Source organism: Natrix helvetica (genome assembly GCF_964273705.1).
Source record: "Natrix helvetica genome assembly, chromosome: 5".
Taxonomy (NCBI): domain Eukaryota; kingdom Metazoa; phylum Chordata; class Lepidosauria; order Squamata; family Natricidae; genus Natrix; species Natrix helvetica.
This window is the reverse complement of record NC_138551.1, coordinates 10,625,648-10,638,862: the sequence shown is the minus strand read 5'-3', so window position 1 is coordinate 10,638,862 and position 13,215 is coordinate 10,625,648. Positions and strand designations below refer to the sequence as shown.

Sequence of the window (13,215 nt, the reverse complement as noted above, 5' to 3'; positions counted from 1 at the left end):
GTTCTATTCCTTTTTAGGATCTTTGGCCTGCCACATACTCTATTATTTCATTGTGCTGTTTCATTAGTGTAGTAATTGGGAGGGGGAATAGAAAGAAGTAGAATTGTGGAATGTGTTGTTGTCATTCCTTTCTTAGAAGCCAAGGTCATCTTTTGTCTCCGCACCTCTGCACCTGACCGGAACCAGCTGGGTGGAGATGCCAGCGTGGCCGAAGAAGATTGGACCATGTGATGGATTTATGGGCGTGGGGATAAGATCATGAACTTTCAACTGGGTGGAATCCCAGGAAGCTTTTAGATTTGGGATTTCCACAGATGTGCCAACATGTCTGTCTTATTAAATTGGAACTTTAAGGATAGCTCTGCCTTGGACTCTGATTTAATTCTGCATGATATTTGGAACGCTGACACAATGCTTAGGGAAAGTACATAGTATGTTAAACTAACACAGGCATTTCATACTTTGCCTAAAAATGCCACACATTTTGTAATCTGAACTTTTATGGAGCACGGGAGGCAGAGGAGTCGACAGAAAAAGGATCGTGAAAAGTTATAATGGTGGCTATAACCACGTCATCAAAGTTCCACCCTTTTTATGTGTGTTGTAACTTTGAAAGATCACTGTAAAAAAACTGGTGTGTCCCATTTACCATATTTTTCGCCCTATAAGACGCACCTTTTTACTCCAGAAAAGAGGGTGAAAATCTGGGTGCGTCTTATACGCCGAATGTAGCCACCTGGGTCATCTAAAAATGGGGCAGGCAAACACCAGTGAGGAAGAAAGTGATGACAATGACTGCGTGGATCTGTCCTTCCTCATTTCTGATAGCAGCGAAGAAGAGGAATTCTTGGGGTTCGAATAAAAACATTACAGCCTTATTTTTGTTACTTTCACTGTTTACTGACTTTACTGACTGTTAATGAGAGTAAAGATAGTTCTTAATATGTTACAGGGTTGACATAAAATTGTTCTTAAACTGCTGTTAACTTTATACAGTTGATATAAAATATTTTACTACAGTATTTGGTTCAGAATCTTTTTTTTTCTAGATTTTCCTCCTTTAAAATTGGGTGCGTCTTATATTCTGGAGCGTCTTATAGGGCGAAAAATACGGGTACTATGCTTTTCTCAGTCTGTGTTCCCGTCCCTTCTCTTTTCTTTAGGTTTCAGACTAAATTCAGTCCTGATTGTAGAGTACAAGTAGTCCTCAACTCATTTGGTGACCGAAGTTACAACAGCACTGAAAAGTGGCTTACAACCAGTCCTTGCGCTTACAACCATCACAGTATTCCTACAGTTCTGTGAACAAAATTCAGATGCTTAGCAAGCGGCATGTATGTGTGACTTACAATCGCTCATTTAGTGACAGTTTGAAGTTACAACAGCACTAAAAAAAAGTGGCTTACAACCGGTTTTCGCATTCCCACAGTCAGGTGACCAAAATTCAGATGCTTAGCAACCAGCATGTATTTATAAATGGTTGCAATGTCCAGGGTGATCGCTATTTGCAACCTTCTCAACTGTCTTTCAGTAGGAAAGTCAATGGGGAAGCCTGCAGGAGATCAAAAATCTGGTCATGTTACATCTTGCTTAATGATTGCGGGTGATCTGCTTAACATCTCTGGCAAAAAAGATTGGAAAATCGGATAGGGTCACGGGATACCTTAATTAACAACTGCACCACTTAATGACACATTTTCCAGTCACTGTTGTGGTCGTAAATCGAGGACTACCTGTACATCTAAGGAAGGAAGGACAGTCTTTCCTCCTCTGTGATGCTTCACCCGGATCTCTCCTTCCCAGTGTTTCTGATTCAATCGCTGAGATTCACATAATGACCGTGTGATTCACTCAGCCACTGCAGTGATCTGCTTAACAACCATGGCAAAAAAGCTCATAAAATTTGGTGGGACTGACCTAATAACTGCCTTGCTTAACAACGGCAAGTCTGGTCCCAATTCTGATCATAAGTTGAGGATACCTCTATAGCAGAATAGGACTATGGTCTTCTATATGGATTTTGGTTTTGCAAAATATAATATTCCATATCATAATAAGGCAGTCTATTTGTTCAGAGTCCAGAACACTTTCAAAACCCTTGAAATGATGGATGACTCAGAATGAGGGAATATTTGACCTACATCTTTATGACTTTGTAGCAGGAAACAGATCCAGGAATATATGTCACCATCCAGATTTCACTAGTTCATGAAATTAACTGCCACATCATCCATATTCTTAACATACCCTCCTGCCATACTTTTAACTTAGCTTGTTGAGTGAACTCGGCCTGTGTGCTTCATTTATGGTTCAATATCTTATGCTTACCCATGAAACGATGTTGAATTATGAGGGGCAAATAACATGGTGTCAGGCCTGGAAGCCATCTTTTACATTTGGGCCTTAACATACAGTTAATGTTGCAGTTAATGTTGTGGGAAAATGGGAGGGGGGATTATACGGAGTATGGGAGATATATAGTCAAAATAACATTCTTTTCTCAGAGAGTCAAGGCCACCTTGCCCTGCACCTGGAGTGGTGTGACTGAGAGGCATCTCCAGTTTTGGATGGTGCCTGATTGGACCATGCGACGGACATGTGGCTGTTGGGCAGGGACCTGAACTTTCTTTTGGGTGGGGAAAACCTGGAAATTTTCAGATTCGGGTTTTCCCAGATGTGCCAATAGGACATCTCTAATAAAATGGAATTTTGAGGAAACTCAAACCTCGGAGTCTTCTTTCGTTGAGGGATGTTACTTGGAACCCTGACACATGGGTTTTGTAATTTGCTAACTAACATAGTTATTTTGTATTTTAATCTGATTTATATTCTTTCTTTTAAAGTGATGTTCAAGATTGATTAGCTTTTAACATTCCTAAACTGATAAACAAGCTGGAGACTAGCTCCTGATCAGAAAAGTTTGTTAGTACAAAATTGGAGTCTGGCTAATCTCTTTGGTGAACTCTAAACCATCTTTCCCCTTACAATGTATTCCCCTTCAGACCTCATTTTAGTAAACATGTACGCTATTATCCTGTCCAATCAAGGTTCCTCTTTCAGATTTCTTTGTTATGTTAACTATCAAAGGGGACGTAAGCTAAAGATCGGGGTTCCCTCTTTGAATGAGGAATCCCTTTTGTCTGAATATTCTGATCTATTGTAATAAAATGATCTTCCTGTCTCTGTTTGTCTCACTGGAAAATAGGCACACCAAGGCCCATGTATGAAAAAGCCATATTTGGCCTTCAGTAAACCATGCTTATAACCATAGATGCAGTGTTGGGCAAATATAGAATAGGTAATATCTCCATGTCATATAATATGTGTATGTATATATGCATAATTTTGTATTTATTTATTTATTTATTTATTTATTTATTTATTTATTTATTTATTTATTATTTGTTCATTTATTTAGTCATGTTTCTGCAGTGCATATTGGAGGTGGTGACCCTTTGAGAGTTGTATATGTTAGGAATGTAAGCTAACAGTTGGGTCAGCAATATATAAACCATGATGGTAGTACTGTTGCTTTAAGTACTGCTGTAATGGGATTGGTTGCTGTTACCTCAAGCAGCCATAAGGTGGAGCCAGAATGACTGTTAGCTCTCTGTTAGATGCTGATCGTAGATACTGCTTTCGTGAGTTACTGTGAGTTTTGCTACTGTTAGCGACTTTGTGTGCTGAACTGATTATATGATACTGGACTGTGTTCGATGGATAACTGACTGACTGAACCGTAGGTAACTTGAACTCTGGTTTGTGCGTGTTCTTCCACACCACTCTCATTACGCTTTTCTGCACACTGGCTCTCCTAACGGAGAGCTTACCTAACAGTATGCAAGGAAATTTCATTTTAATCTATGCCGATTAGTGTACATTCAAAGTGACAATAAAGTTATTCTAAGTCTAAGTTGTTGTGGCCCGCCAGCCACAGTGGAGCTGGCAGCACAGTCGGACAGAGAAGAGGTTGGGGAGGAACATGAGCCAGTCCTGGAGGCTGGGGAAGGCTCGGATGAGGGGTCTGCGTCGGAGGCAGAGATGGGGCCAGGGCCATCTGACAGTTCTCGGCTGCCTTCAGAACTAGACAGCAGTGAGGCAGAGGAACAGCTGGAGCCTGTTCCCAGTGTGTGCATGCGCTGAGCATTCGCAGAGTTATCAGAAGAACAGAACAGCTGAGAAATCAGGGTCAACTTGGGAGTAAAGCCACAGGTGGACAGTGAATGGCCCTCCCATAGGAAATAAAAGAGGAGCGAAAGTGGAGTGGGCTTTTGCAGGAAACAATTCGTTCGTTCATTTCAGGAGTGTGAAGATCTGTCCATGAATCTCAGAGACTCTGTGCCAAGGCTTCCCTTGCACAGCACTGCGTTTGGCAAAATATTTACATGGCAGCTTTCCAAGCGAGATAAGGTCTGTGGTCATAAATTCACCTTTGAAAGACTGTTTGCCAGGCCTTTGCTGAATGTGAATGAGAGGAATTGACATTCGCTTAATAAAAGGGGTTTTGTCAGGACCATGAATCTGTTTCGTGCTTTTTGGGGAAGCCTAGGTCAGAACATAAGTCTAAGTCTTCTAATATAACGTGCGTGGTGTAAACTGTCTGAACTATCATGTATCAAATATCATGTAATTTTGCCTTCAATCAAGTTGACTTGTGTGAGCTCAGTTACCTATATCGATTCATCCGAGAATAATGCAGTTTAACAAGGGGTCCTTTGTGCATTTGTACAATATGCTCCCTAATTCTGTTGGAACCATTTTTTGTAACAAAATCTAGGAAGGGCAGGGGGAACCATTTAAAGCTGAGGAAGTTTCTAATCCACTCGGGGGGGGGGGGGGGACTTTGATCAGACAAACATTTGCAAAGGCCTGGATAATCTGGAAAGACTGTCAAAGTAAGTTAAATCATCGTCGTTACAGAATTTGATTTCCTAATGCCAAGGTTTGAAAAATTTGGTGAAAAAATTCCCCATTATTTTTAGGCAATCAATAGCTACAGGTAAGTCCTCAGTTAAACGACCGTTCGAAGGTATGACGACACTGAAAAAGTTACTTAGAACTATTTTTTCATGATTATGACCATTGCATACTTATGATCATGGGCCCATGATCAAAATTTGAATGCTTGGCAACTGGTTCATATTTATGAAGCTTGCACTGTCCTGGAGGAGACATAAATAACCTTTTGCAACCTTCTGACAAGTAAAGTCAATGAGGAAGACAGATTCACTTAACAAATGAGCTACTAATGTAACTGCAGTGATTCACTTAACAACGGTGGTAAGAGAGGTCGTAAAATGGGGTAAAATCAGGGGTGGGATTGCAAAATGTTAGCAACCAGTTCTCTGTCCGGTTGCTGGGGGTGTGTGGCCATGAGGGGCGTGGCCTACTCCGTCTCCTGCACCACAGGAGGGAGGGTGTTTTCGCCCTCCTCAGGCTCCGGAGGCTTTCTCCGAGCCTCCAGGAGGGTGAAAGTGGTCTCCCCGGGGCTCACCTGTACTTACCTGCCATGATGAACGGGCTGCGTGGAGACTCCTAGGAGGGGAGGGGCAAGGTGGGCGGGGCCAGCTAGTCCTTGCAACAACCGGTTCAGCAAACTTAACATCCGGTTCACCCAAACGGGTGAAAACCGTCTGAATCCCACAAAGAAGCAAAATTCCCTTAACTCATTCAACAACAGAAAATTTGGGCTCAACTGTGGTAGTAAGACCGCATGCATATTGTTCTGTTAATCTTTCATGCTAATAGCAAATTACATTTTTCTGACCTTTACTCACAGTTACCCGGCCTCTTACCTTGTCTAACTGTCTGTGTAATTCAAGGGATTTCCCCAAGATGTCGTATTTTTTCTTGGTTTCATTGGCAAAGTCATCACAGATCCGCCTGAGTTCAACACACTTCGGTCTAATGGAATCAATTGCATAATGGTCGTTTTGGATCAGCTGGTCTCCGTGGACAGCCAAGGACTGGGCTCTTTCCAAAGGTTCCTGTAAAAGAAGGAAAGATAAAGAAAACATACATTAACAGAGTTGGAAGGGACCTTATGGGTCATCTAGTCCAACCCCCTGCTCAAGCAGGAGACTCTACACCATTTCTGACAAATGGCAGTCCAATCTCTTCTTGAAAGGCCCCAGTGATGAAGCTCCGAGTCCCTTCTGGGAGAGGGTGCGGTTTATAAATTAAATAAAAGTTAAAAGTTAAAGTCCTACAACTTCCAAAGGCAACTTTTGTTTCCATGGGTTGATTGTTCTCACTGTCATAAAATTCCTCCTTATTTCTAGGTTGAATCTCTCCTTGGTCAGTTTCCATCCATTATTCCTTGTCTGGCCTTCAGGTGCTTTGGAAAATAGTTTGACCCCCTCCTCTCTGTGGCAGCCCCTCAAACATTGCAATGCTGATATCATGTCTCCCCTGGTCCTTCTCTTCTAGCTATGCCAAGTTCCTTAAAGCCATTCATTGTATGTTTTAGCCTCCAGTTCCCTAATCATCCTGGTTCCTCTTCTCTGCACCCTTTCTAGAGTCTGGAAATCTTTTTTTATAGTATGGTGAATAAAACTGGATGCAGTATTCTAGGTGTGGTCTTACTAAGGGTTTATAGAGTGGTATTAGTAACTCACTTGATCTCGATTGTATCCCTCTGTTAACGAAGTTAGGATTACATTGGGGTTTTTTTGGCGGCTGCTGCTGCACACCACTGGCTAATATGTAGTGGACCGACTGTTTCCTTGATTTTTTTTCTCGTTATTTATATGTTGGAAGAAACTTTTTTTTAATTATCTTTGACTTTTTGTTGCAAGTCTTTGTTCATTGCGAGCCTTTGCTTTGACTTCATCAAAAGACGTAAGGAAATAATCCACAATTTAATTTCAAGGTGTTTCAAGGTGTTATCATCTTCAAAGCGCTCCATGGCACAGGACCTAGCTATTTGCGGGATCATATCCTGCCCCATACATCCCTTCGGCCGATTCGCTCACACAGAGAGGGACTCCTCCGGGTGCCGTCCACTAGGCTGTGCCAGCGGGCGACGCCCAGGGGAAGGGCCTTCTCTGTGATGGGCCCGACCCTCTGGAATGATCTTCCCCCTGACATTAGAACGACTACGGACCTCCGCTCCTTCCGCCGGAAACTTAAAACCCACCTGTTTCATCTAGCCGGCCTGGCCTAATTCCAGCTTTCCCACCTCAGTTTGTATTTTTAAACTTTATGGTTTGGTTTTAAGGTTTAAGTTTTTAATTCTTATAAATTTGTACAGGGGATATTTAATTCAATTTTAGTTATGTATATTATCGAGTGTATGGTTTTTAAATTTGTACCTGTACACCGCCCTGAGTCCCTTCGGGGAGAGGGGGCGGTCTAGAAGTTTACTAAATTAAATAAATTAATTAATTAATTGGAGTTTCAGCCACCTAAATCAGGGGTAGGTAACTATGGCTCCTTTATGACCTGTGGACTTCCACTCCCAGAATGCCTGAGTCAGCCATGTTGCAATGGTGTGACGTCTTGCTTAATGACAGTGTTGCTGGTCGCAGTTATGATTGTGAAGCAAGAACAAGCTCTATTACAAAGCCCAATTTACCTGTCCTCTTTCTTCTAACTGTCTTTGTTCTTTCAGGATATGCTCCACGCGGGAGATGCTGTCTCCAATATCTGTGAAAACTGCTTGCACTTCCATCAAGTTGTCCAGGGTTAATTTGACCTACAAGAAAAATGGGCATAAAAAGATGGGAGCAAATTTGCTACAATTTCCTGCCTGTTAAGACTGCAGAAGTCAAGGCGAATCATAGACAATCAAAGGAAGAGAAGAATTCTTCTACCAAGACAGACAGACCACATGTAGACCGAGAATGCATACTTTCCATCCACAACTTGAATATAATAAAACAACTTTTCATAATTCAATGTTCTTCCATTACCATTGCCTGTTGGATGAAGATGGAATTTGTAATCTAATGCAATTCAGAGAGGGTAGTTTGGGAAACGCTATAACCATCGTGGATTAATTTTACATACAGGTAGTACTTGCTTAACCATTCATTGAGTGACCATTCAAACTTACGATGGCACTGAAATACTTTCACAACAGGTCCTTGAGGTGGCAGCCATTGCAGTGTCGCTGTGGACACATGGTTATGATTTGGGTGCTTGGCAACTGGTGCATATTTACCACAGTCACAGCACCGCATAGTTGCATGCTAAACATCTGTGACAATCGCAGCTCACTACCAGTGAGCAAAATTAACGAGGAAGCTGCCAGGAAGTTGCAAATTACAGTCCTATGACATTAAACTTAAGGAACTGCAGTGGTTCGCTTAACATCCACAGCCGGAACTGCCAGCTTAAGTTGGCGTGGACCCATAACATCATGCTTAAAGACCACACTGATTTAGCAACAGAGTTATCTGTCTCTAATGTGGTTGGTAAATGAGGATTACCGGTACTGGACAGAAGTACCATCTAGGACCAGGTCAGAGGTGTCAAACCTGTGATGTCATGTTGTCGTCACATGAAGTATCACAACTTTTTTCCCCTTTGCTAAACCAGGGATAGGCGTGGCCAGTGGGTGACGTATCCGGTCCGTGGGCCATGAGTTTGACACCCCTGGACTAGGTCATTGCTCATATATATATGGAATAATTGAGACTGTAGCTTGGTTTTGAGCTCTTAATTTAAGGACCAGGAATACATCTACAGAGAAACAATAACAGAGCAGGTAACTATGATAAAAATCATCAAAATATTCCAAGGTTTGTCTTATAGAAGACAGCTCTAAATTGACTTTATTCAGTTCTCATTTTCAAGGAGTTAACCTCAGCTCTGAGACTGAGCAGCATTTTCTACTTTAATCACCATAGGTGGGAATTGATTGATTGATTTGTTTTATTTAAGTTTGCTGCCCATCTTGTTTCAAACATCAGCTTACAGTACAATAAACATTAAAACCATTAAAATATTGAATATAAAATGACAGAACACAAAAATAGGGCAGGGGTAGGGTTTGAATAGAAATAGAAATAGCATAGCAGCATAGCACAGCATATAGAATGGAACGAAATGGAACGGAACAAAAGAGCACAGAATAAATATTTTTCCCTACAATTGCTGTTCTGATCACAGCTGGATAAGAAGAAAAAAACACACATTAGTCCAGCTATGACTTTCCAGCATCATCCGAACTTTAGATATTAAAACCTGGATGTTTTAAGGATGAGCAAGTTGTCCCATCCTGAAATCCTGCCAAGAACCACTGGCTGACAGTGGCCCAGGTGTCTTATAAGTCGAATATCTGTTTTCCTTTCTTATAGATTTGGTTTTGGATGGGAATAATACATATAAGGAACAAAAGTGATCTACTAACTTTCCAAGGAGGGAAACAATGGAGGGGGGACAAATTGAAGGGTTAAGAGACGTGCAAAAGAGTTACCTCTCGGAAGTTCTGTTCAAAATGTCGAAGCTGCAAACACTGCTCTAATTTTAGGTGATGCTTGGACCAAAATTGATCAAAAGCTCTTTCGGTCTCATCCAACTGGGCAAGTAACCTGTCAAAAGAATGACATTTGATTCAGAGAAAATGATTTCTTCCTTTGAATTTCAAGGTAACTGAAAATAAGCCTAGATCAACCCATCTCTTTCTCCGTGGAGATGAGACAGTTGCAAAGCAACATTTGAACCTTTTAGTTCTTCATTAACAGCCCAGGTTTGTTCCTACAACTCTTGAGAAATAAAGCAAGCAAAGCATTCACGAATGGTCACTAAACAAATTGTTGTAATTCGAGGACCACCTGAACTACAAGCTGAACTACAGGCTACTTCAATGTCTTTACCTTTCCACTGTTGCCACATTTTCTAGTTCATCGGGACTGAGTCTGCTGGGGGTACTTCGTGAGACAGGTTCTCGGATACAAGTCAGTAGCATAGCTCCCTGCTTCACTGCTAGCTTCAGCTCGTCCTGGAGGAGATTGGGAAACAGGGACGAAAAAAGAAGTTCTCATTTAATCCTAAAGTCCTGTAACGTCTCTCACTTATTGCTAGAATCGAACCCCGAGGATATCAGAATTTTATTGAGTTATTAGTGATAACCCGGCATTGCCCAAGTATTTATTTATGCTAATCCTACATTAGACAGGAAAAGGAATGAATTATACCTATAGTTTCAAGTCAAAGTAATGCTGGAACACACACACACACACACACACACACACACACACAAACGAACTTGAATGCAAAATGCACACCGTCACTGTCAAAAGTACTGTGATTTGACACTATAGATATAATTCATTTCAGCAGCCCAGGCGTTCCAGAGTTACAATACAGTACAATAGCAGAGTTGGAAGGGACCTTGGAGGTCTTCTAGTCTAACCCCCTGCCTAGGCAGGAAACCCTATACCATTTCAGACAAATGGCTATCCAACATCTTCTTAAAGACTTCCAGTGTTGGGGCATTCACAACTTCTGGAGGCAACTTCTGTTCCACTGATGAATTGTTCTCACTGTCAGGAAATTCCTCCTCAGTTCTAAGTTGCTTCTCTCCTTGATTAGTTTTCACCCATTGCTTCTTGTTCTACCCTCAGGTGCCTTGGAGAATAGTTTGACTCCCTCTCCTTTGTGGCAACCCTTGAGATATTGGAACACTGCTATCATGTCTCCGCTAGTCCTTCTTTTCATTAAACTAGACATACCCAGTTCCTGCAACCGTTCTTCATATGTTTTAGTCTCCAGTCCCCTAATCCTCTTTGTTGCTCTTCTCTGCACTCTTTCTAGAGTCTCCACATCTTTTCTACATCGTGGCGACCAAAACTGAATGCAGTATTCCAAGTGTGGCCTTACCAAGGCATTATAAAGTGGTATTAACACTTCACGTGATCTTGATTCTATCCCTCTGTTGATGCAGCCTAGAACTTTGTTAGCTTTTTTGGCAGCTGCTGCACACTGCTGGCTCATATTTAAATGGTTGTCCACTAGGACTCCAAGATCCCTTTCACAGTTACTACTACTGAGCAAGGAACCACCTATACTGTACCTGTGCATTCCGTTTTTGTTGCCTAAATGTAGAACCTTACTCTTTGGACCATTGAATTTCATTTTATTAGATAGTGCCCAATGTTCAAGTTTGTCAAGATCCTTCTGTATCTTAAGCCTGTCTTCTGGAGTGTTGGCTATTCCTGCCAGTTATGCTGGAAGACAGACACACAACACACACCGAGGGGTATTAGGGGAGTCTTACCCCGACAGTATTTGATTCTAGAGAGTAAGTCATCTGTGCACCAAGTTTGACTGAAATTGCTTGAGGCGTTCCAGAGTTATGCTGGAACACACACAGCCATTTTTATATATATAGAAAAGAATAGAAAAAAATAATCAAATTCCCCTCTTCCCTAGCCCCAAAGGCCCATCCTGGATAGCAATTTGGCTCTCATGGTTATAAGCCAAACTTCATGACATGGTCCGGAGCCTGAGAAAGATAAAAAGAACATACTGAAAAGAACTGATAAAGTGACTGATGGCCGATTTTTGCTCTTATGAACATTGCAATATCCCCAAGGTCACGTGATCAAAATTCGGGTGTGTGACAACCTCTGCATGTTTATGACAGCTGTCGTGTCCCAGGATCATGGGCTCATTATTTGTAACCATCTCAGCTGGCTTTCGACAAGCAAAGTCAATGAAAGAAGCCAGAGTCATTTAACGACTGCATGATTCACTCTAACAAAATACAGTGATTCGTCTAACTCAGGGGTCTCCAACCTTGGCAACTTTGAGACTTGTAGACTTCAACTCCCAGAATTCCTCAGCCAGCTAGCTGAGGAATTCTGGGAGTTGAAGTCCACAAGTCTCAAAGTTGCCAAGGTTGGAGACCCCTGGCTCTAACTGATGCAAAACAGTTCAAAACTGTCCCGCTTAGCCAATTTCAGGCTTCACTGTGGTCTACAGTGGAAGACTACCTATGTCTCCCCTCTTGTAAGGGGAGATAAGCCAAATGGATAAGTAAATGAAATAATTAATAATTGACTTCTGACCTCTGTCTCAGGGAACCTTTATTTGGATGGACAGGGAGACCCTGGAAAAATCCCCTTTAGAGTTGTGAAGTCACAACAGGCTCACCTTCAACTTGGTGTGTTGTTCTGTGTGGGAACACAAAAGTTCTTCCGTGCATTGGACGTTGTTGGGAAGTTCTGTCTCCGCCAGGTTTGTTCCAAAGGCCTGTAACATCTGTGCTGTGGTTTTCACAGTCATAGCAAAATTTTCAATGGCCTGGGCCGAGGGCGCAAATTAAAAAGAAGAAGCATGAGCCCCCCTTGATTTACAAAGACAAGGAAGTTTTCATGCAACGACCAAAATAATACAAATTATTCACTTATTTGGAATTAAATCCTTCTAGGTTCAAGGAAGCTCACTTGACGGTCAGTTGAACTAGAGTCTCAGATACAGGTTGTCCTCGACTTACGACCATACGTTGAAGTAACTGTTTGAAGTTACGATGGCGCTGGAATGTGACCTATGACCTGTGCCCGCATTAAAAGGGTCATGTGATCCCCATTTGCAACCTTCCCAAACAAAGCCAATGGGAGAAGCCAGACTCGCTTAACATGCGATTCATTTAACAACCACTGCAAAAAAAGGTCAAAAAATTCAGTGTCATTCACTTAATGATGGCCTCACTTAGCGATGGTGGGAGCTCTAGTCCCAATTGTAGTCGTAAGTCAAGAACTACCTGCAATTTCATAAAAGCCAGGGGGGGAAAATCACTGATACATTCATGTCATCCCACAAAACAGTATTATGTCTCTTTATTGAGATATTTGTTAAGTGAGTTTTGCTCCATTTTATGACCTTGCTTGCCACAGTTACCGTATTTTTTGGAGTATAAGACACACCCATTTTTTGCTCATTTCTGCCCTCCCCAGCCCTCAGGAGCTCTCTGAAAGCCTCCTAAAGGCTATGCACGGCCATTATGGCAAAGGGGGCAGAGTTTCAGGAGGAAAAAAAATGCTGTATTCAGTGTATAAGACGCACCCAGATTTTCAGCCTCTTTTTTGAGGGGAAAAAGGTGCGTCTTATACTCCGAAAAATACGGTACTGAGCAAATCACTGCAGTTGTTAACTTAGTACCACGGTAGTTGAGGGAATCTGGCTTCCCCATTGACATTGCTTGTCAGGAGGTCACAAAGGTTGATCACATGACCCCAATACCCTGCAACCGTCATAAATAGGAGT

The 13,215-nt window shown here is 41.9% G+C and overlaps 1 protein-coding gene across 6 annotated transcripts in view; it reads right to left on the bottom strand.

The window, feature by feature from the left end:
* Positions 1-13,215, bottom strand: part of MCF2L2 (MCF.2 cell line derived transforming sequence-like 2) — a 251,079-nt gene that overhangs the window by 154,182 nt on the left and 83,682 nt on the right. For all 6 annotated transcript variants that reach the window (XM_081955551.1, XM_081955550.1, XM_081955548.1 and 3 more), the window contains exons 7-11: positions 12,103-12,252; positions 9,822-9,946; positions 9,422-9,536; positions 7,577-7,696; positions 5,796-5,987 (exon numbers count right to left, since the gene is read on the bottom strand). In XM_081955551.1, coding sequence (XP_081811677.1) covers positions 5,796-5,987; positions 7,577-7,696; positions 9,422-9,536; positions 9,822-9,946; positions 12,103-12,252 — 702 coding nt within the window. The remainder of the gene's footprint in view (positions 1-5,795; positions 5,988-7,576; positions 7,697-9,421; positions 9,537-9,821; positions 9,947-12,102; positions 12,253-13,215) is intronic.